A 24,069-nucleotide genomic window follows, 5' to 3' on the forward strand; every position below is an offset into this window, starting at 1 on the left:
GCCTCTGCAGCCGAATGCTAGGTTCCTGCCCCTCACAGTTCCCGCAGGTCCCCCCACTCCCTGGACGTCCCATCCCGCTCAGCCGATCTCACTGTCTCTAGCCAGCAGTGAGGCAATTAATGAGCTCGACAGAAGCCCTCCGTTATCCCGGAAACGAGATGGGTAATAAACACATAAATAAATAAATAATTAAATGACGAAATAAAATAAAATAGCTGAGTGAGGCATCCAGCGCTCCCGTCTCCCCGGAACGAGCAGCACGGGGTAGTAGAATCGCGGGGGGCAAGTGAGGTGGAGGGGGCCTGAGTGCTAGTTTCAGCTCTGCGGCTGACAAGGAGTGCTCCCTCGGCCGAGTTGCTCCCCGCCACTGGAACACTCTCACTGAGCCGCTGAATAAACGCCTGTGCGGGCAAGACACCACGAACGTGGGTGGTTTGACGCAGTCGGGTGGCAGCCACCGCTGTGCCCCACCGTGTCCCTACATCTACCCCTTTCCTGAACCTGCCACAGACTTCCTACCACAAGCCCCTGGGTCTCTAAGGCCCCGGGAACACCCCCTTCCAAGCTTAGCCAGGGACGGACAGGAGTCCCGGATTCTCGTGTGCCAGACCTCCAGAGGGCACCCCTCGGAGACATCCCTGCACAGCCCCACAGAGGTTCCCGGTGAGACCGCGTCCTGGTTGCCCCCCGGGGCAACCTGCTCCTTCATGCATCTGGGGTTGGCTTCCTTCCCTTTTCTGTCTCCTCCCTCCCCCCACTTCTAGCTGCACTTTCTGGGGTCACCTGTCAAGGGGAGCACCTGCTCCAAATCCTCATCATCTCAGCGTCCACTTCTGGATGAGCCTAACCTATGAGACAGATAGGGAGCAGCAGGCATGGGGGCCAACCCAGGAGCCCATACCCCACCTAAGACGGGCAGCCACCTGCTGTCACATAGGCATGTGGCATCTAGAGATGCCAGGAATCTCTGAAATCTCCCAGTTTTCAGAATTTGGCAATGAATTCAAATCTGTGTTCTTTTTTAAATGTGGCCCAAATCAAACAATCTGCATGTCACATTCAGTCCACCGGCCACATTTTTGCCACTTCTACCAGGTAAACATTCACTGTTAGTTCAGGTGCCAGACAGGCCAATGAATGAAGGCTCCTCATTCTAGTAACTTCTGGTCTGCACCTGTATCAGGGTCTAGGAAGTGACAGTTAGCCTTTGGGTGGAGAAGCCCACTCTCCCTAGACTGCTGGACCTCCAGCTGTACCTTAAGAAGACAGTGGCCAAGAGGTTCCCGAGGTCACTGGCGTCCACCCTGGTACAGTTCTGGCCCAAGGATGAAGACACACACCCCTGGGTCAGGAGAACTGCTCCCGGGGGTGCCCCTGGGAATCCCATAGCACAGTTTCTCATAGGGCTTATTTCTTCTGCTCCCTGGAAAACTGAGATCCCTTTTCCAGGGGAGTCAGTCCCTGAGGAAGCTGAGAGGATCACTGGGGCTTAACACCCATTGGTAAAGCTGAGGCCAGACTGCTTGAGATGCATAGAGGGAAAAAAAGTCTTTTAAAAAAAATGATGCACAGAGGAACACCTACTGACCCATAAACAGGGCCATCTGCCTCCCAGACACAAGCCCTGAGTGTCCAGCTTGAACCTGACATTGGGGCCGAGAGGGTCCGGCTGCTGTTTTGGGCCTGAAGGCAGGTGGAGGGGAGACTGTGACCCCTGGATGATCAGAATCACAGCTTTCGGTCCCAGAATGACCTGGGCTCTCCTGGCTCCCACTCGTGTGATGGAAAGCTTTTTCTCTCAAGGGAAGCTGCCCGAGCACTTAGCAGAAAGAGAGAGAGAGAGATTGAAATGGAGAGGGACGGATTGCTGGGGACATCACTTAGGTACCTGAGTCCAGCAGTAGCTAAGGGCAGTATGCTCACACTTCAGCTCTGGGAGCCAAAGTTCCTTCCTTTGCTTAAGATCCAGAGGCAATCCCTGCCGAAAGCATCTTGACCAACCTCCCTAACCCCACCAAGCTTGGAAACAGGAATGGGTGCCCCACAAGTTACAAGTTCTGGAAGCAGCAGGGAGCAGTGTGTGCTGACTGGCACCCACCCCCAAGGCGTGTGAGTGGACCTCAGAGAGCTCACAGCCCCTGGGATTGAGCCAACGTATAGACGTGCCCACACATACTCAATTTTTTAAATTGAAGTATAGTTGGTTTATAATGTTGTGTTAATTTCTGGCGTACAGCATAGTGATTCAGTTACACACACACACACACACACACACACACACATTCCTTTTCATATTCTTCTTCATTATAGGTTCTTTTTTATTGAAATCTAGTCGGTTTACAATGTTTTGCTAATTTCTGGTGTACCACACAGTCACACGCACATCTTCCTGAGGAGTCTGTATGTCTCAAAAGAGACCAGAACTCCTAAATGGTCGAGAACCTATGGTAGAAAATTCTAGAAAGACCCCCCAGGTGGAACAGAATCAAACACACCTATCCCCGCGAGGGGCACAGCAACATTTCGTTTCGGACGCTTCACAGGTGCTTCTCAGGCTGTGACCAGCTATGCCATCCATCTCGCCATCTCAAGGTGCCACCAGAAGGCGGCCGAGCGACCAGGCTTCCAGTGGTTTCCGACGAGGGAGAGGCCCTCCCCTTCCTGCAAACTCCGTCTTATCCTCCCTCAAGGTCCAGCCAGCCCGTCTCGCCCAGAGATGGGCTCCCAGCCAGGGCACTTCAAGTTTCGGGGACAGAGCCTCGTAATCTCACTCTGTGTTTTCTGCCCAATCTCATTCTTAATTGGACGTTGTCATTTATTTGTCACTATTGTTTTGTCTCCTTCCTCCAGCTTGACTCCAAACTCATTAAAGGCCAGGACGTCTCGGGATGGGTCGTAGGAGTTCATTCTTCCTTCTGGGTGGGGGCACGGGGCGGGGGTGGCTGTGCTCCTGTCTCTGAGTCCAGCCCACTGAGATGGGACTTGTGCAGGGTGCCAGGAGACCTCGCCAGTGCCCCTGCCCCATGCCCCACGCCCCACGCCTTGGGCACACAGGGGAGGCTCCTGAGAACTTCTCTCCAGACAAAACCATGTGTTCCAGTGTTTAGGAAAGTTAACCTTGGCAGAGGGTATAACTCAAGTGGTAGAGCGCATGCTTAGCGTGCACAAGTTCCTGGGTTCAATCCCCAGTACCTCCTCTAAAAATAAATAAAGAGATAAACCTAATTACCTCTCCCCAACCAAGAAAAATAAATAAATTAAAAAAAAAAAAAGTTAACCCCCGCCACCAAGTGGACGTTGTGACAAAGTCCCCCCTACCCCGACCCTGTAGTTGTGATTCTCTGGGCGTCTGGCCCCCACCTTGCATCTGCTCCCAGAGCCTTCACCAGGTGCATGCCCAGGGCACCACCTCCTTCCCCTGCCCCGCTCCACCCTGCCCCCTTGTGTCTTAAAGGTAGAAAGAGAGGGGCGGACTTTCGGGTGGACGCCTCACGTCTCTGGCCTTCTGTCCGATTAAGGACATTTTCTTTCCAGCCTTGAGAGATTCTCACTGCCCATCCCCATCCCTTGAAACAGAGTCATGCAGGGTGGGGATGCAGGGGATCTGGGGAGCAGAGGAAGTAGCCAGAGCAGACTCCTCTGTGATTTTTTCCAGGTTCTCTGTGACCCCGTTGATAATGTGAATGTTGACAATAATTGAGGAGGCTGCAATGAGAAGGGGAAAGCAATGTGAAGTTCAGTGGTCAGACCTTGAAAAGCACAGAGGAGGCAGGATGGGGGCTCTTTTATAAGCTCTCTTGCCCCAACCCTGTCTGTCCCATCCCTCAGGCCCAAGCCCACCCCTGACTCAGCACCCCCAGGGGAATCTGGGGTGTCGAGGAGCCCCACAAGACCCCGGACCCGGTCTCTGCTGAAACACCGGGACCCAGTGCCCAAGCCCTTCCAGACCCATGGCCCTTTGGGGATAGGGGGTTGTGTGGGGTAGGCAGACCACCAGGTTTGCACTTAGCCTGCGTTTCTGGTGCTTCTGAAAACAGAAGCCTGGCTGACCTTCCTGACGGCAGCTGTGGGCGGGGGCGGGCCACGTCTACAGATGGGCCCCACAGGAACCCCAGCCTGCCCCTTCCCAGGATGGCTGGGGAGACACAAGAAGAAAACGGACGTGTGAGTACCCAGAGAGAGTCAAGCTTCTGCCACACACGGAGAGGATGCCGCCTCGGGATGGGAGAGGCCTTTGCTTTTGTGACTGTCCCAACAGAACGATGCCCTCTTATGATCTCATTAGGGGGCCTTGACCACGGGGCTTGCTCGTGCCAAATAACTACAGGGAAGGGAGATCCCCCAGGACCCCCAGTTCAACAGGCACGGTCCCTTGTGTCTGGAGCTGGTGTCCTCGGAGCCAAGGATAGGCCGAGCCACGAGAAGACGGCCCGGGCGAGCTTCAGCACAGACACCGAGCCGGCCACGCCGCCTGGCAGGTCCCCGCGCGTCAGGAAAGCCGCCTCTCACTTCCCCCAGCCGGAGCTGCGTCTTTCTGAGGCCTGTCACGGCAGCCCTGCAAACCCATTTGACTGGGTTGGAGCGTATCACACTGTCACCAACTCAGTTTTCATTAAGCGGCTGCTTCTCTGTTAGCCTAGCCAAGCAGAAGAACTCAAACACATGCACAAATTAAATCGACATCCAAACTCCACCAATATACAAAGCAATTTAAATGATATTCATTAGAGCGATGACAAGCCCTGATGAGGCTTTCAGGAGCCGGGTCCTTCAGCTTTTGCCGACTCGGTTTCATGGTCACTGAGGCGGAACTCCGAAGACTGTACCTCCATCTTTTTTTTTTTTTTTTTTTTTTTTTTAAGCTAAGAAAATGACTTCTTCCTGACACACCTACCTCATTCTCCCTCCTTCCCTGCCGGCTCTGTGTTGGCCCAAGTCTCCCCAGCCCTGCTTTCCGGACACAGGTATGGCCCTGAACCGGAGAGTCCCATAAAGGAAAAAAGCAGCCACTCTGACTTCTTTTTTCCATAAATGCTCCAATTAAAACAGATTTCAGTTTCTCGTAATTTCATTTCACTTGGCCTGGGAGATCTCTAACTCACAATTATGACGGTCGTAAAAGTGTCCTGGAATCCTGCAGTGGGGAAAAAAATAAAATAAAGTAATGGAAGTGAGCTGTTGAAACGCAATAATTTTTCAAACTTAACCGTCCAAATTTAAAAAGTCGTTTCCAAAGTCCGATTTATATATTTTAATTTTTAAAGAGAGAACAGGATGGGACCCACCCCCACCCCCGGCTGCAGTGGAGGAGCTGGAGGCTTGGTGGGGTCTGTAGGTCTGGGTGGGCGTGGGACTCAGCCCCCACGTGTGGATCTCCAAGTCCCAGGGGAGGATTCAAGTCCACTTGGGCAAAGAGAGCAGCAAGGGACTGCCTGGTTCATTGCCAGCTAAGGGCAAAGCAAGGTCATGGCCACATCCATCAGCTCTCTGGGCTTTGGAGTTTGCAGCCCAGATAATACCCACAGCAGGGGGAATGATCAGCAACTTCCTACACTGATGCCTGCACTTCTGTTTATAATTTTATGCTCAAGGTTAATTACATGTGTCCTTGGCTTTGATCAGAGATATTAGCAAGTGAGAATGTGGCCTGTGCCCATACTGGCAAAATAAGGGTTCGTAGAAATACCCGTGGACTGAAAACACACTTTCATCATTAAGGCCTGAGCCCTCAATTAGGAAAAAAAAAACTCTTAAATAACAGGACAGAAAGCACTGTCCAACTGAACCTTCTGGGATGATGGAAATGTCCCGTATCTCTGCTGTCCTCAAAAGTAGCCACTAGCCACATGTGGCTACCGAGCATCTGAAATGTAGCTGGTGAGACTGAGGCACGAAACCTCACATTTTATTTAATTTAAATGTGAATAATCACAGGTGGCTGGTAGCTACTCTATTGGACAGCACAGGTTAGACTGTAAATAACAGTGTATCCTAATTCCCGAGTAGCTAATTGTGGATGTTAATCTCTGGGAAGAGGTCACCTTGCTTATCATCATTATCATCAGAAAAGATTTATTAAGGATATATGAGTACATGGCATTATACGGAGGTGGTGGGAAAGCAGCCCCTCTGATCTTTTATCATGAGAATTGAATTTTTAAAACACCTGGTTCTTTGGACCAGGGGTGGGGCGCAGAGCCCCCCACATGCTGAGTCTCAAGAAGCCGCTAACTTTGATTTAAGTCACTCCTGATGTTCAGAGCCCTGGCCTGGCTGGGTCACCCTCCAGGTGTCCAGGACTGTCGGGCCACTGACCAACAATTTGGCAAATCCATCATTTGGGTGGAGCGGGGAACATGGTCCCACATCGAAGGTGCTCTGGGATACCTCTGGAACCATCAAAGTCTACCCACAACAGGGTTTATTTGTCTTTAAAATCCTCCCGTCAGATCCTTGGGGATAGAAAAATGGAGCCCCTGAATCCAACAGCATCTCCCTCTGGCTTGAGGAAGCTCGATAGGTGTGGGGAGAACGAACTCCCCCCCCGGAAACAAAACCCTGTTCGGTCCCCTGCTCTGCACTGACAGTGGGAGGCCAGGCCTCGGCCGGCCATGACAAGGTGGCCGCACCACACACAGAGGAAGGTGGGGTCTGTCAGGAGGAGCTTTTCTTCCCAGAAGCTTTATGCTAAGAGACAGAGCTGAAGCCTCCCCTAAAGGAGTGAGACGGTTTCCGAAGCTAACTATAGCGTCTCTTACAAAGGCCAGCGCACCCCGGAATTGCGTGGGACCTCTAACAGGAGTACCTTTGCCGCGTCTCCGAGGTCACCGCAGGCTTGGAAGGCATCAACCAGCACCCGGTCCCTGGGGAAAGGCATTTTCAGGTTTCCTTTTGCCAAAGATTACACGTGCTTACTAATAAATCCCTAGGGAGAAAAAAGGTTAGTGTTTCTATTACCAAAAGAATAACTATCCGGCAGGGTAAAAATGGTAATTTCTCCATTAGCAAAAAGGATAATAGCTATTATTTTAAAGTTAAAGTATTTATTATTAAAGAGTGGTGTTGGGGTTGGTGTGTTTTCATTCTTATGATTGCTTCATACAATATCAAGTGTATTATTTTTGTGCTAAATAGTCAACAGGATAAAATGTGATCGCAATTTTCCAATTTCAAAAGAGCTGCTGCACACAGAAGAATCTGAAAAAAAATCAAATCATTTGTTGTTTTTTTTTTTTTTTCCTATTAGATGACTTAGAAATCTCTGGAGACAATCATTTTAACACCAAATTTGTTCAAAGCAGCCTCGTTTCCTATCAGCTCGAGTCCTTCCTCCATCCTCAGGCTTCCATCTTCAGGTTTCTGCTCTGAGCTCTCTCCCCAGATCCTGGCAGGTAATGGGGCCTTTTTTTTTTTTTTTTTTTTCCTTTTTAAGGATTCAGTCACCAGGTCTGTGAAACAAGAGGTGGTCAGGGGGTGGGGGCAGTGTGGTCCACCTAGCTGGAGTGGTCTGAATTTGAGAGACGGGATCTTTCCAGATCTGCAGAGACCACAGACCCAATGGCTGCTGGGGAAGGCCTTCCAGAGAGCTAACCACCTCCACCTGAGCTCTTCAATAATCCCCGACAGAGGAGAGCCTCTTTGGTGGTTATCAATATACATATTTTTTTTTTCTTTTTGCAGAATGAAAATGCCAGGGAGATCTGGGTCTTCATCACCATCAACCCTCTTTAACTATGGAAGATTTTGGTTAATTATAGAATTCTTGCTGCCTAAAACTTAAAGATACATCACTGATATTTTTGCTGAATGTTGACGGCAGCGAATAGCTAAGATGTGGCATATTGATTTCTTGTTGTGAAGCGAGCTGTTCAAGCCCCATTTAAGATTTTCATCTTGCATGTAGCCCTGAGCACATCACAGCACCATAAATTAGTTAAATTGCACATTTATCACAAATGTTATTTTAAGATACTGCGTAAATGTGATGGCCGCAAGATCTACAGCAGGGGCTGCAGGAGGCCTGGGCTTGGGCGGGGTGAGGTCGGGGTCACCTACACACCTGTGATTAAAACCTCCCTCCCTTGGCACCATCCCTCCTCCTCCCTGGACTCATTTAAAGAGTGGAGTTGGGTGACCCATTGCTTCCCGCACTCACAGTCTCTGTTGACAACAGGAGAGCTAGTACACAACGACATTGGACATGGAAGGGCTTCCCGATTTATCTCAGGAAACTCTGGGCCATTCTGGACTGTGAATGGAAGGTTCTTGTGGACAGCAGCCCATCCTCCAGGCCGGAGAGGGTTCGATGACCTCTGGGATACCTAGCCCTGCATTTGCAAGTGGGGTGAGGCCCGAGCCAGCCCCTCCCCTGCCGTGATGCATGGTTGGGGGACTGTGGTTGTGCCAGGTTAGATTTGCATGCATGACTAGGGCCCTCAACTGCCCAGTTACTGTGTTTCCTCTAGAGGTAAAATTAATTCCTGGGCCGCATTACTATGAGCCATCGTTTCCTGGCTATGGGCCCGGGGGGCAGAGGGGTGGGGAGTGAGCCACATAACCTGCTACCTACCTTGGTGATAAATCCTCATTTCTACACCCAAACTAAAGTCCTAAAGCTAATCCCAGGAGTGGGGTGAGGAGAAGATGGGCCAGGCATCAGGTTCTTCTCCCAAACTGTAAAGGGGGGTGGGGTTCCCACAATCACTTCCACGAATCCCATCTCCCTTCAAGCCACATGGGCCCTGGTGGTGATGGAAGTGTTGTCAGTTTAATCTGTTAGATGCAGGACTTTGGATTCTAATAAACCGATGCTATATTTAACCTGTGAAAAATTCAAGAGTGGAAATCTGGGCTTCAGGATGTGAAGATGCGGAAGGCACGGGGAGGGAGGGTGTCTCCGTCCCCTGAGCCAGGTTCTAGGAGGAGCCAGTCCCCCAGGGACACGGATGGTGTCCCAGGCCTCCTCCCAGGTAAGGGTGGACGGGGCTGAGAAGTGTTCTCGGAGGGACCGCAGCGGCCACCAGGGAGGAGCCGGGGAGGGGTGAGGCCAGAAGCCCTTTCTGCACCGCCGGAGGGCACAGCCCAACCATGTACCGCCACAAGGCGAGGGCAGAGCCAGCACGCAGTTCCCTTCTTGCCAAAAACCTGTTTTAAACTCTAGTGAGTTTTCCTCTAAAAACCCGGAGAGAGATGGATTGCCGAGACAAAGTAGAGCAGACAGAAATTTTGGCCTCATCTTGACAAAAAGGGGTGGAGATGAACGGAAAAAAAAAAAAAGTAGGTGTGTAGCCGAATGTCTCTCAAAGGGCTTAATTTAAATTTTTAATAAAAGACTATTTTTTTTAACATGGAGGTGTTTTATATATTACACGGATGTGATACATCTCTCATTTGTATAATTCTAGGTTAGGAGCTACGATTCCACATAACCGCACGAGTAGTTTGAATATAGTAATAAAGGTATTTTACAATTTTACATGATGTTCCCAGCGTTTTGTTGGCATGATTTGCCAGGGCTAATAAAAGCTTGTGATTATCATAAATGCTCTCCCCACTCCTCCCGTGGATGGGTTCAGGCTCCCCGCTCCCCCTGCACCTCGTTATCAGTGGTTGCTTTAGCGCAGGAGAGAGTGGGGACCCCAAAGCCCACCTGCCCAGCTGGGCTCTGCTTTCTGATCCTTGAAAATCCCGAGACAACAAGAAGGCATCGCCCTGCACAGAGTCTGCCCCAAACCTTTCCTCCCATCTGCCTCGGGCAGGACTCAGAATCCCGATGTGGACTTCTCTGATCCGGCCCCCAGGCAGGTCACTGGGTGTGACTGAAGCCCCGCTCCCCGTATTTGATAACAGCGCCTTCCCAGAGAGAAGCTAACCTCCTGGGACCATCTTCCTTTCTTTTACATTTTTATTCTTGGGGGAAATTCTGTCCACGCCGCCTCTGAGTGAGTGCTTGCTGCTCTCCAAACGCCAAAGTTCACTAAAGCTCCCCTGATTTACGGGCGGTTTCTGACTGCCAGCACCTGGCATACACAGCAACCAACTCAGTCATAAACAGATCGCATACAATTTAATTTTAATGTGCTCGTTAGTCGTAGCACATTTCAGACATAATTGTGAACGCAACACAAAATTATAGCAAAAAGACAATTTTAATGCTGCCGTAGAAAAGAGGGTTATATGAAGAGTCACATAATGGTGGTTCATTGTCAACAACAGAACAGGGCACAGAGTGTGTTACAGTGTCTGTGCTGTTTACATGCCAATATTTTATACATAGGTTCTCATATGGTGTCAGCTGTCAGTTACTTCTGCAAATTAACTGCCAAAAATGGAGAAGAACAGAATCACTTGGAGAGCCGGTAACCACGGGTTACCTTTCATAAGCCTAAAGATAAAGCTGCAGTGTGGGATCTTGGGAGGATAATTAGGAAGAACAAAACAGAAAGTTACCAATTGAAATAAAAAGGCATCCTATAATATGGAATAGCAACCAAGAGGGCTTATAAATAAGTCAAAGAGGTTGTATCACAGAATGCCTCGTGACTTTTAAGCAAAGTATTACAGTACAAACATTTTAAAGGCTTTATCAATGTTTAGGAAATACAGTACAAGTTCTCTCTCTCTCTCTCTCTCTCTTTTTTTTTTTGTTCTTTTTTTTTTCCTTTGCAAATAGACTTAACCCTTTGAGCACTGAGTTTATTTTGAGCGTTGGTTTGTTTTTTTGGTTTTTTTTTTTTGATTTCTAATAAATACGTTTAAAAATCATGTGCAAAATAGTTATGATGCCTGCCATGGATGTATTTCCTGGCCTCATTTATTCAGACTGCTCAAAACAAATGATAATATGACACTAATAAATATGTATAATTTAAACATGAACCTCTATCAATATAGATGTACTGTATAGCAAAACAAACAATCATACTTTGCTTTCAGATAATGTTTCTGTATACTTTATAAATGCTATCTGTGGTATCTTCTGTATAATTTACAATGTTTGCATGTAAAAAACAAAACCCATAGACCTTAAAAAAAAAAAAAAAAGAAAAAGAAATATACACTGTACATAGGCACGGCTTATGCCCAGAGCATAGCAGGTACATAAAACACTGTTGCTATAAATGCAGGAAAAAAAGGTCATTTAACCACAATCACATTTTTCATAAGAGAGTCTGAAATCTATACAATATATACATCTATGTTTCAATGTGAAAATAATATTCTTTTAAATTTCAAGGCGTGTTATACCCCTGCAGACCTGCATAAATGGAGGTTCATATTATTAATTATAACTAAGCTGGTAAGGAGTTTAAAAAACAGAGCTTCATACATTATTATTATTTTACTTTATTTTTTTTAATCAAATTAATGCAAAAGTGCTTCAAAGTACTCAGAGGGCTAAAGATGAAAGGGTGAAAAATGCCAGCACACTCGAGCCGCGTGGAAAAGTGTGCCCGATTTCGTCATAAATGCTTAATTAAACTGTCTGTTAATGCATGCAGCTTGAAGCATCGGGGGATGCTCACAACTAAATCCCATTTACACAAAGTTCCAAACACTTACCACTGCGTTTTAACCTTCATATTTTACCAGTAACCACAGCTGATGACGCACCTCTATTAAACACTGTACAGTTATACAAAACAGTCCAGCCCAGAGTGATTCTCTGCAGTTAAAATAGGAACATGTGCCAAGAACAAGACAGAGGGGCCTTAAGGTGCCTGCAACAGTTTCCCTCAAAGCAAATGACAGTCATTTTAATCGAAAGCAAATGCTACTGCTTCTCTAGCTCGGAAACGTACAGAAGGTGGTCCTCTGGCGATTTCCCGTGTGTTTTGCTGAGGTGAAGTTTAACCGCATGCTTGCTCGCAAAGGTCCGATTGCAAAGTTTGCACTGGTAGGAGGTCCCCAGGTCCTCCTCGGGGGAGGACGTCACCAGTTTTTCCGATGGTGACTTGGTTTGTGCTATCTGATTGTTAATCTGTTCGGTGGACAGTTTGGACAAATCCCGTAGCCGGAAGCCCAGGTGTGACTCTAGGTGGCTGATGTACGTGGAGGGGGTCCTGATTTGTGACGCGCAGTCATTACAAAAGAACACGGGGTGGCCGGTGTCCAGGTTTTTGAGGAACTTTGTTCCACCTGTCCTTCGCAGCTGGTACTTGACGTTGGCCAGCCAGTGGCTGATGGTGGTCATGGAGAGCCCGGTGAACCTCGAGATGTGCATGCGCTCCTGGGGGCTCAGGTCCGACATGATGTACTTCCCCTCCGAGGTCTGCCGGAGGCTGGCGGCAAACTGGGCCTGGAGGATCAGCAGGTGCTGGGGGTTCCAGTTTGACTGGCGGCCCTTCCTCTTCTGCGCGGGGGTCGCCTCCTCGGCCTCCTCCAGGGTGGCCCCGTCAATGTCAGACTTCTCGGAGATGCTGGAAGGAGTGGAGGACTTTGACGTGTGGCTCTCTGTCAAGTTCTTCAGCATATCAGATATATCTGACAAGGCGTTCTCGCGGAGCGGCGAGTTTGACATGAATGATACGACGGCAGATGTCTTTGCCGTTGTCACCGTGGATGAGGAGGTTGCCGGGGATGTGGACGCGGGTGACAAAAGCACTGAACCCAAAGAGCAGCCTTTGTCACTCTTCCCTTTTGTCAAGTCTATGGGCTGGTCGTTGTTGACGTGGTAGAAATAGCGGTCGAGGTGGTCCGCCTTCTTGGACTGCAGTGGGGGCGGGGTGGCCACGGCCGCCTTCTCGGCCAGGCTGTTGCTCATCTTGAAAAGCATGCTCATGGGGTCGAGGGCGGGCAGGGAGGGCTTGGCAGCCTTGCCCAGGTGGATGTTCATGACCGACTGCAGGGCACTCAGTGGGTTGACGAAGGGCTGTTCGGGTGGGTGGTCGGTGATGATGGCCGTGCTGCTGCTCGAGCCGCCACCCATGGGCTTCCCCAGGTCCTTGCCATTCTCCACTGGCTCTGCCGCGGGGCTCCCTTCCTTGCAGCCGTCCCGCGGGGGGCTGGGGCTGTCCTCCTGGCTTTTGAAGCCCCCGTCGCTGGACGCCTCCATCTTGATGGGCTCGCTGACCTCGCTGCTGCATGGAGATGGGGTGGCCCGCTTGGGCGGAGACAGCTTGCCCTCGGGCTCCTTCATTTTCTCCTCGACTTTGGCGACCTTCTCGGTGACTTTCTTCACCAGCTCCTCCATGGCATGGAAGTTCGTCTTGGGCATGGGTGAAGTCTGGCTGCTGGGGGGCGAGATCAGGGTCTGGTTCTTGGTGGGAGACACAATGTCGCTGCTGCCGAACATGGGCTTCAGGGGTGCGCCCTTCCCCGCGGAGCCCAGGGACAGCTTCATCATGTTGGGGAGCTGGTAGGCGGCATGGATGCTGGGGTAGCCCCCCCAGCTCGGGGTGCCGTTCTGCGCCTTGTTGATGGCCGATGTCACTGTGTTTTCCAGCGACTTGAGGATGTCCAGGCCGCCCTTGGGGCTCTCTTCTAAGTCGTTCTCCGTCAGGTAGTGGTACTTGGACGAGATGTCATACTTCTCTTCCTCCTCGCAGGCCTTCTCCTTCTCCTTGGGTTTCTCATCGGCGACCGCTTTCTCCTTGTCCGCTTCCTTCTTGACCTCCACGTTCAGCTTCGGGGAGACGCTCGCGGGCGTGCTGGAGGGGGACGTGAAGGTGGTGGCGGCCAGGGGCACGGACTGCACCTTCTCGTCCAGCAGGGTCGTGATGCTGGGCGTGATGGGCGTCTCCATGATGGGCTTCCCCTTCTTCATGGCCGAGTTGGTGACCTTGATGAAGTGGCCGGTCACCATCATGTGGGCCGTGAGCTCCTGCAGCGTGTCGTGCGAGCTGCCGCACTCCATGCACTTGAGGATCTGGGACTTGCGGGCCTCGAAGTGCCAGGCATAGCTGGCCCCGTTCTGGTGGCCGTACCGGTTATTTGGCGTGATGTACGGGTTGGAGTTCTTCTGAAGCACGTCGTTCGTGTCCGCCATGGCAGCTTTGGGGGTGCCCCCGGTGGAGTCGGGGGAGCTGGGGAGCTCCAGCTCCAGCGAGGCCTTCTTCCGAGCGGCAGGGATGATTTTGGCTGCAACAGGAGTGACGGGTTCCTTCAGAGGCACTTTTTGGTAGTGTTTCGTTTTGATCATATGGACGCTCAGGTCCTGGAGGGACTCGAACGAGTGGCCGCAGTACATGCACTTCAGCACCTTCTGGGCGTCCTCCTTCCCTTCCATCTCCAGCAGCGAGCGCTTGCGGGGCTTGGACCAGCGCCTGGGGTTGTTGTTGTCGGTCTCGTGGTTGTCGTCGCGGTAGTGCCCCGTCTCGTTCATGTGCACCGTCAGCTCCACCAGCGTGTCGTAGGCGGCACTGCAGTCCTTGCAGCGGAACTTGCTGGCCCCGGTGAAGATGGAGCCGTAGAGCTTGCTGCTCTGGCGGTACAGCTGCACCGTGCTGAACAGGCTGGGCTCGGGCAGCGCGCGGCTCTGCGACGCCTGCTGCAGGGTCTTGGCCACAGCGCTTTGGTGCCAGTCGACGCTCCCGCAGCTGCTGCTGCTGCTGCTGCTGCTGCTGCTCCCGTTGTTCTTGTCCGAGGAGGGCTGGTGCAGGTTGAGGGTGAGGCTGGACCAGTACGAGGTGGACAGGAAGTTGTGGTACACGGCCTTCATCTGCTCCAGGCTGTCCGAGGCGGCCGTGTCCTCCAGGGGGGCCGCCAGCTCCTTGGTTTCCTCCTCGTTCTTGATGGAGCCGCTCTCGAAGTCGGCCATGCGGTCGCTGGTCTCGCTGATGTGGGACTCGCTGTCCATCTCGTGGCTGGAGAACTCGGCCGCCGGGGAGTTCTGGTAGCTGGGGCAGGTCCTGCTGGGCTCCTTCTCCGGGCACATGTACTTGGCCGAGGGCTCCCCATCTGCCGTGCTCTCCTCAGCGTCTATATCTTCGTCCACCAGGGCAGCAGCCTTTAACTCATCTGAAACGTAGGCTGCGGTGATAACAGGTGGGAAGTGGGGCAGGTAGCCCAGAAAGAAGAGAAACGGGGAGAAGAAGAGGAAGGAAAAAAAAAAACCACACATTAGTAAGTGTTGATCTTACCTAGAACATTTTCTCGGCTCTCAGGAAAATGCCGCAAAGGAGTCGGGCACGTGTATTTGTAAAATTAAACAGTTAAAATGTGGTGTTTCTTTGGAGCAAAAAAAAAAAAAAAAAAATCTGCTCTTCAAACATAATTTGCCACCTTATTCTTCTCAAGGGGCAACAGCTTGAAATTAAAACTAAATTTGAAATTAATGAAGCACATTCTGGAGGTGGCATTCATTTCTAAAGTAATAAATTACTTGTATCAACCTCAGAGACAGCAGTTCCTGTCTGTCAATTAATATGTCTTATGCTTCTCCTACCCCTAATGCATTTCGTAACAGACAGATTCACAATTTAAATTAAGCAAGCATTTTTTACTCATTACATTTTTGAGGCTCAATCTTTAATAAATATAAAGTACAAAAACATCAATAAAATTTTTACGAAGTAAAAAGAAAGTACGTCAATTGCAATAAATTAAAAACAGGGTTTGGGGGCCCTTTCTTTCTTTCTTTCTCTCTTTCTCTCTTTCTCTCTTTCTCTCTTTCTTTCTTTCTTCCTGCTGGAAAGGTAGGCCTCGTAAAAAGCTTTGAGTAAGTTTCCTACCAGCGGACAGATGCTGGTTTGGTCCAGGTGGGAGGGAAGAGCCTGACCCACCCCCAGCCAGCCCTGGCCCGGTCCCACCATGTACACTCAGCCACCGGCACACACACGATCCGTGCAGAATTATGTCAGACCAAGTTCAGGAAAATTGGTATGCGGTGCTCACTGCTGCTGTATAAATACATACAAGACCTTCCAGTGGACCTTACAAATGTCAAAGTGTTTGCTGTTTAGACTACTTTGTCAATATTTACTCAGCATAAGCTGCATGGGCATCCAACAGGGGTCCTGTCTTTCTGGAAGCGATGTAACTGGGGATGCAAACCCGGCGCACAGGTGGAGGTACTTCTGAGCAGGGCTGAGCCGCCCTGGGTTCTGGAAAATGCACTCCAGAGACGCAAAGCCGGGAGAACACTTATGCTCATGGAATGGAGGGAGTTTTGTCCTTTCTTCCTTTCTTTCTTTCTTTCTTTCTTTCTTTCTTTCTTTCTTTCTTTCTTTCTTTCTTTTCTTTTCTTTCTTTCTTCTCTTTCTTCTCTTTCTTCTCTTTCTTTCTTTTTTCTTTCTTTCTTTTTTTTCTTTCTTCCTTTCTTTCTTTTTCTTTGTTTCTCTCTCTTTCTCTCTCTCTTTCTCTCTTTCTTTCCTTCCTCCTTCCTTCCTTCCTTCCTTTTTTTTAAATTTCATTCTCTTGTGTTCCATGACTCAGGCTATTCCTCATTGGAGCTTGCCTCCTACTGTAAACCAAATCGAGCTGGTCTTGGGAACCCTTACGCGTGGCCAGCCCTATGGTGAGTTAACAATGCTAAGCCAGAGGAGAAGGGGCGAAAAGGAACTTCCTGTCAGCTCCTCAATATCAGTTTGCTTCCAAAAGCCAGTGGGTACGTGTGTTTGGTGGCACAGTGCTAACTGTAAGGCTGATGTAAAATTCTAAGGAGGGGGGTGGGTATAGCTCAGTGGAAAGGCACGTTCTTAGCATGCATGAGGTGCTGGGTTCAATCCCCAGTACCTCCATTAAAATAATTAATTAATTAAAAAAGAACGAATTACCTCCCCTGCCCACCAAAAAAACTTTAAGGAAAGAAAAGGAAGCTCTGTTTATGGAATTCACTCCTGTAACTTTAAAGATTTGCCCCAGATCAATTTCACACCAAGAAAAGAAAAAAAAAAAAAAAAAAAAAGCAAAAAACAGTGCAATGACTCAAAGAAGACTCCCGGGAAGACACACAAGATATTCCTCCCCTTCCCTGCCATCCCGGCCCAGTGCGATTTTTTATTTTTCATTTCTAAGTCCCCCTTTGGGCACCTAGATGTCTAAGCTGAGAAACTCGTGACGTTCCAACACCGAGGTAATTAGAGGTTGGATGGGAAGGGCGTCCCAGGTACACACATTCAGACTAGCTGTAGAGGCAGGGATGCAGACAATGAGACAACAGTCTTGTGCTCCAGCCGTGGAATGTCCTTGACAAATGACCAGAAGCAAGTGCCCCACTCTGGTCAGCTGAGGTGTGAGACGCTGTGGGAACCTTCAGTCTGAGGCCATGCACTGATAGCTGACAAATCAAGATGGCAGACAAGTCCTTTTCCAAGGCCAAAATGGATAGGGGACAGTGGTGCTGGCCACCAGGAGGAAGGTGCGTTCTCTTGTTGGGAGAGGAAGAGGAAAAGACAAAGCAAGGAAGGGATGTCCCTCTCCCCATGCCACCCCCGGCTTTAGCAGGCTCCGGAAGCCTGGCTCGTGAACCCCAACAGGGCTGGCGGGTCTGCTGTGGGGAGGGTGGCTGAGGGCCAGAGGCTCCAAGAGTCGTGGTTTGCCTGGAACTGTCCTGGTTTTAGCACGGAAAGTCCTGTGTCCTGGGGATCCTCTCAGTCCTGAGCAAAACCAGTCAATTGGTCACCCTGGCCAGGGGACACCCAGCAGGACCAGGTCAAAGCGACCAGGCAGGTCTGCATTTTCCTCACCAAGGAGCTGGAGGAGGGTGAGCTGGGGTTAACGGTCTGCAGAAGCCCACTGGGTGCAAGTAGGTATAAGGTTGCCATCAAAGGGGCCACATTCTGAGTCTGGATGGGAGGAGCAAACCACTATGGCCCATGTCCCTGCAGCTGAGATGCAAAGAAAAGCCGGGCCCTGTGTATACAACATAGACCCCAGAGGTGGGGTCTCTCAGAGGTGGCCCCATGAGAGCCCGTCTGCAGCGTGAGCCCACACCCATCACCGCTGCCACAGAAGTCGGTCTCGGAGACTCAGGAATCCAGGAACGGCCCCATCTGGCCACTACAGAAGGACACTAGCAGCCAAAAGGAGCCACAGCCCACCCACGGTGGACATGAAAGAGGACAGAGCCTGCTACAGCATGAAGACCACCAGCCAAGGGGACAATGGTGGCTCTGCGAGTCCACCTACCTCCCAGGAATGGCGTGGCCCCTGTGGAAACTCAGCACAGCCTGGGGTGTGTGGCAGGCACTCTGTAGCACTCCCCACCACACACATCACACACACACACACACACACACACACACACACACACACACCCCATCACTGGTCTGATCAACTCCAGCCCTGAGCCGGCCCCCAGCTGACTCCCAACATGCCCTGTAAATCGCACAGCAGTATCAGAATATCATCAGTCTGATGGCTGAGGAGGAAATTAATATTGAAAGAAAAGTAAGGCCAACCTCCCTGGTGGGAACCAAATCCTACCCTGAGGAAAATTAAAAAGCTTCAGTGCCAAGAGGCCCCGGGTCCTGAAGACCCAGTGTCACCCCACACCCCATCCCTTGGCCTTGACATGGTTTCTGAGGCTCCTTACAAACACACTTGCACACCGCCCTGACAGGGACCTCACTACCTGTTAAAACAGCCTTCTTCTCAGACCCAGTGGTGAGAAGTACTTCCTTAGGTTGAGCCTAAGATCTCTCCCCATTGGCTCTTCCCTCCACACTAGAATGGCGGGCAAAACACGAATCCTTCTGCTATGTTTTGCAATAATTGCCCTCCCCCAAGAATAACATATCCACTCTGGATGACTGAACTCCCAAAAGTTTTGAGAAAGTGGAAACGGGCCCAGAGAGACGGCAGAGGGGACAGAGGGATGGAAAGGTCATTCATTCCACAAATTCTGATCAAGCCCCACCCCTGCCAGGGTGTCATTTTCTTTCTCTCGGCCTTCCTGACCCTGGCTGTAAGAGACAGAGCACAGAGGCCATATCTGTAAGGCCCTCCCTCTGCTATTTCCCTGTTGTATGGCTTCTGTGAAGAAAGAATAAAGAATTGAAGCAAAGCCTGCTCTGGCTCATCCCCTCCAAGCACTGGCCCCTCATGAACAAACACTCAGCAGCCAAGTCATTCCCTGGTCCATCCGCTCTGGAGCAAAGAGCAAAGTCCCCGGGTGGGCAGAAGGAAGAATGTCCTCACTGGGACAGTTAATGTCCCAGACCAGGCGAGGAGAGAAGAGGACTGGGTGTCTCCATCATGGTCCAGGCGAACAGGGAGAGGTCGATGGGGGCCGGGGGCCTGAGTGAGAAGCCAGCTCCATCATGCAGGCCACCAGTTGTCCCTCCTCTCTGGGAGCCAATGGCAGTCCCGTCCACCGCTTGGACCTGACAGGCAACCATGCTCAGTGATCCAGCCTTGGGAAGCTCTGCTACCTCAAATGATTACTTCAGTCCTTTGCTGCTATTTACCTTTCTGCACATTCTTGTCTGAATTCTCCAAGGCCAAGGGCCTGGCTCTAGATTCTCACACCCCTGCACATAGTAGGTGAGCAGCGACACTCACCATCTCCAATGGAAAGAGGTTGGTTAGAGATCATATCTAGCAGCAAGATGTTTGTCACCAGCCTTTGTAAAAGGATCTGTCCCCTCTCTCTGTCCCCTGCGACCCCAGGTCAGACCTGCCAGCAGCATCTCTCACCCTCCTCAAGGAACCCCCTGACTCCAGCCCCCGCCCCTTCTCTCTACACTCCAGACAGAAGCCACCGGATCATTATCAACCAGCGGGCCCATCACATCACCCACCCCTGACTATGGAACATGCTCGGTGACTTCCCCTAGGGCTTGGGAGAAAGCTCCAGTTCCTCCCAGCAACCTCAGAGTTCCCCACCGTCTCAGCCCTGTTTCCTCTCCAGCCTCTCAGCTTCCAGAATGTGCCAAGGTCGCTCACTCCTCACTTTGTATGGCTGCCTCCTGTGCTGGAAACCCTGACTCAGATTCAAAGAAGGGCAGGGGGTGTGGGGAATGAGCCATCGATCCCTCCCTGGGCCACCGTGAAAGGTTATGTCCAGGGGAGGGGGGCATCTTGACCCCAACCTTGTCCCCTGAGTACCCACTCTCTTCTTTCTACAAGGCACACCACGGAAATCACTGCCTTAGAGCAGACATTCCAGGATGTTCAACAGACAGTCAGCTTCAGGAGGTCAGGACCAGCCCCCGTATCTGCTGCAACCCTACTGTCTGGCCCGGAGTAGCCACTCAAGACACATATCCATGGAATGAATGAATGGATGGATGGATGGATGAACGAACACCCTTCAGGACTTCTTCAATCCCCTCGTAGTTGCCAAAACATCTAGATAGATCCAGACTCTGGCCGGTCCCAGGGACAGCAGATGTGCTGGGGTCTGAACCAAAGTCCTTCCTGGATCCGTTCTCTGAGGGTAAGTGACATGAAGGGCCTCTGAGGGACAGGATGACAGACCGCCCCCCACCTCACACCGAGGAAGAGGGGCAGCAACCCTGCTGGAAGGGGCCACCTCTGGCTGCGCCCACCCCCAAATACCCCCTCCAAGAAGGCATCAGCACCACTGTTTTCTCTTGAACAAATAAAACTGAAATCTCTTCAGCCAGGACCAGGAGAGGAGACGGCTGGACCGCAAGGGGCAGGGCTGTCATCCAAGCCAAATCAACAGCTGCAGGGATGCAGAGACCCACACAAGAGAGGGGTGGACCAGGGGGCCTGAATTTCATTTTCCCCCAAGTCGCTCGGTGGAAGAAGTTCCCTTCCAACTGGTGAGCCCCTCCGACTGCTATTTGCAACACCCCGCTATCACCCTGCTCTCCCCCTCAACGAAAGGTCAGCGCTTCAAGCAGCAAGACAGCAATCCATCTCTGCAAAGCTGAGGGCCAAGGACACACTGCTGGACAACTGGATGAACTTGGCAGGCATAGATCCAAGTGGGGCTCTTGGGTGGAGACGCGTGGTCATGAGAAATACACGCTCTCAAACTGACAAAAGCCTCCTACGAAGTTCCACAGCCCAATGCCCCTGGAATGTCAAGGGATGGAAAAAGCCCCGATCCTACCTAATAATATGCCTGTTGATGAACCATTTCCACATGCACTGTATTTGATCCTCTCCCTGGTCCTGGGAGGTAAATAAAGTGATCTCCCTTTTGCAGCCCAGGAAACTGGAGTTCCGGCACGTTACATGGGATACTCCCCAGCCCTCTGCGGGGACCCCTCAGAGGAGTCACTGGAGGTACAAAGGGAATTCGACCAAACTTCTGAGGGACTCACACAGAAGGGGCATGGAGTGAGTGCCGTGCTCCCAGGACACGGAGCAGGACATCAGAGGCTCCCCTGACTCCCCATCCCTGGTGGTTCTGAGTCCCTTCCCACAGCTCCCCAGTGCTCGTGCCTCCCGAGATGTGGCCATGGGGACATGGACGGGTCCAAGGGCTGAGAAGCCAGTCGTGCAGCAATCAGGAGGTCTGGAGGCAGTAGCTCCCTCATTAATATTTATTATCATCATTAACTAAACCCAACCACTAGGTAAAAAGAAATTAATACGTTTGATACAAATATAAAACAGTAAGCTGGGGCATAATGGAATTCATTTCTGGGCAAGTGGGAATTACCTTCCTCACACTGTTGTGAGTCTCTCCCCAAAGGAGGAGATGAAGGAATTGAGGGGTATCCCTGTGGGTGTGGGGAGGGGGTGGTGCCGGGGGTGGGGGCAGCAGGGGAGCAGGGGGTGCTGGAGGGAGGTGGGGAGAAAGGGAAGAAGGCGTGGCCGTGCTCTGCTCCCAGAAGCAATTTCAAAGTCAACTGTCCTGCGGATTTTTGCTTTTTCTGGGCTGAAATGAGGATTCTGAAATTATAACCATGTTTTCAAATTCCCAAGACTGCCTGGTAAGGTGCATGGATGGCTAAAGCATCCCGGGACCCCCGCTCTCCTCTCTCACGCACAGGTGGTCTGAGGAACGCCTCCTCCTGTAACGTGTGGTTCTGGGCATCCTCCACCCTCAATGGTGGGGAAGGACAGGGAAGAGGAAGCAGGGGGATTAGGGGGTGAGGCTGGAGAAGGGCAGTGGGGAGAAGGGTAAGGAGGAGAAAAGGGCAGGGAGCAGGAAGAGAGACAGGGGAAGGAGAAAGGAATCCATTAGGGCTAGGGTGGGCATGAGGGAGACAGAGACAGAGAGATGGAGACTGAGAGAAAGAGAGAAGATAGAGAGACAGAAAGACAGAGAGACAAAGAGATGGAGAGAGAGAGAGAGAGATGGAGACACAGATAGAGAGATGGAGAGAGAAAAAGAGACGGAGACAGAGAGCTGGAAAGAGATAGAGACTGAAACAGAGAGAGACAGACAGAGACAGAGAGACACCATCAAGGGGAGAGGGAGGGAGGCAAGGAGAGAAAGAAAATCAGTGATGGATATTTGAGAAGAGGCTGGAAGAAGAGATGATTCTAGGGGGCAGGGCAGTAAGGAGAGGGGCCTGAGCTGGGAGTCCAGTGCAGGGCTGGCTGGGGGAGAGGGGCCAGGCAGCTGCTGTGAGCCAGTTCCAGCCTGGAAACCCAGGCCTGGTCTCAGCCTCTCCTGAGCACTCAGATTTCCAAAAGACAGAAGGTGATCTTTTATCTTAAGAATAATTTAACCGGCTGAGGGCGTGACCAAGAACGCAGCGAAATGCTCAGCCAAGCCTGGTGAGCCGAGCAAGGGGAAGCCGCTTGTGGACAGAGGTCTGCTTCTGCCCCAGAGATGATCTGGGCTGTCCTGGGCGGAGGACCCCTGGCGTCCAGCTGGGCAGGGGAGCCCAAGAGCAGCAGGTCCGGGAGGCCAGGGCCTCGGCAAACCCCAGGCCCATGCCCACACAGTCACACTTGAGACTCGGAACTGCACAGAAGACAGGCATGTGCGACATGCCTGAAACTGGACAGCTTCTGAAGAAGGCTCTTGGCTTCTCTGTAGACCCTGCACACACCAAGGTCATCATGGGTGTCCTGGTCACCCTTGAACCTCTCCCCCCCACCCCTCCACACCTGGGCCCCGTAACAGAGCAGACCCCAACTAATGATGGGTGGGGGGCAGCTGGAAGCCCCAGCAGCCCCACATGGAGAGCCGGCCAGGAGGGCGCCGGCCTGGACTCCGAGACGACCTGCCGTTTCTGTTGGTGTTCCAGTGTCACGCTGTTTTCTGTTAAGCTCAGTGATGTCGCAGACAGTGACACCCTGGTCTTGGCTCCTGGTCTGCCACGCGTTGCCCAGGTGACCACGAGACAGGCTTCAAGTCCCTGAGCTCCTTTCTTCCCCATGAGCGGGAAGGGGGGGGGGGGGCGATTGCTGCCACACCCACCTCCCAGGTGCTTGTAACATGAGGACGTGTGACACAATCAGTGTGCAGAAAGGATTCTCCCAAGTAAGGGCTTTACAAACACAGGTGCACTGACTCCACAAAAGCACCAAGCAACGGAGCCTGTAGCCCTGGCCCCCCCGGAGGCAGGTCCTGGGGTGGCCTCTGGGCTGAGTCCGGTGCTTGTAAAGGCAGGTCTCAGAGGCGACGGTCCCCAGACCCTCAGAGTCGCCAGCTGCCTTTCAGGAAAGGGGCAGTGGGGACCAGCAGAGGGCCCTGCTGGGGTGAGAGTACCCCGGGTTCCACTCCCCACCCCTCTGGCGGCCTGAAGGTGTGGGCTGTGGAAAAGGAAGAAAGCCAGGGAGAAGGAGGAAGGAGAAAGGAGGGAAATGAAGAGCAAGGAAAGGAGGCAGAGGATGAAGGAGACATCAGATTAACAGGCAGAGTTAACAGTCCTGACCCAGTACACACTCTTCCCTCGCCACCCCAACACCCCGCGCCCACCCCCCCCCCCAGGCCTGAGCCATCTCATGAAGGAAGAAGCAGGGCTTGGGGGCTTGGACCAAGCCTGCCTCCACCCTACAGCCCCAACCACCACCTCCCCCGGCTCAGATTCCCAGTCACTACCCACCTCTGGGGGCGTGTCCATAGCCAGGTGAGCTTCCTGCCTGGTGACGCAGGAGCACCCACCTCAGCTGCCCTCATCCCTCTGGCTGCCGGTGTCCCTGTAGCCCCCAGCCCGCCACCTTCTCCAGGCTGAGTGCAGTCCCGTGTCCGGTCAGCTTCTGCCTGAGGCACCTCTTTATGGGGAAAAGAGCTCAAAGTCCCCAGAAAAC

At 51.7% G+C, this 24,069-nt stretch overlaps 1 protein-coding gene across 1 annotated transcript in view; it reads right to left on the reverse strand.

Moving 5' to 3' along the window:
- Positions 1 to 10,129: 10,129 nt before the first annotated feature.
- TSHZ3 (teashirt zinc finger homeobox 3) overlaps positions 10,130 to 24,069 on the reverse strand; it is a 71,178-nt gene continuing 57,238 nt past the window's right edge. The window contains exon 2 of the mRNA XM_064489204.1: positions 10,130 to 14,970. Within this exon, the coding sequence (XP_064345274.1) occupies positions 11,774 to 14,970 (3,197 nt within the window). The 3' untranslated portion in view covers positions 10,130 to 11,773. The remainder of the gene's footprint in view (positions 14,971 to 24,069) is intronic.

This window comes from Camelus dromedarius, chromosome 9 (assembly GCF_036321535.1).
Source record: "Camelus dromedarius isolate mCamDro1 chromosome 9, mCamDro1.pat, whole genome shotgun sequence".
NCBI lineage: Eukaryota > Metazoa > Chordata > Mammalia > Artiodactyla > Camelidae > Camelus > Camelus dromedarius.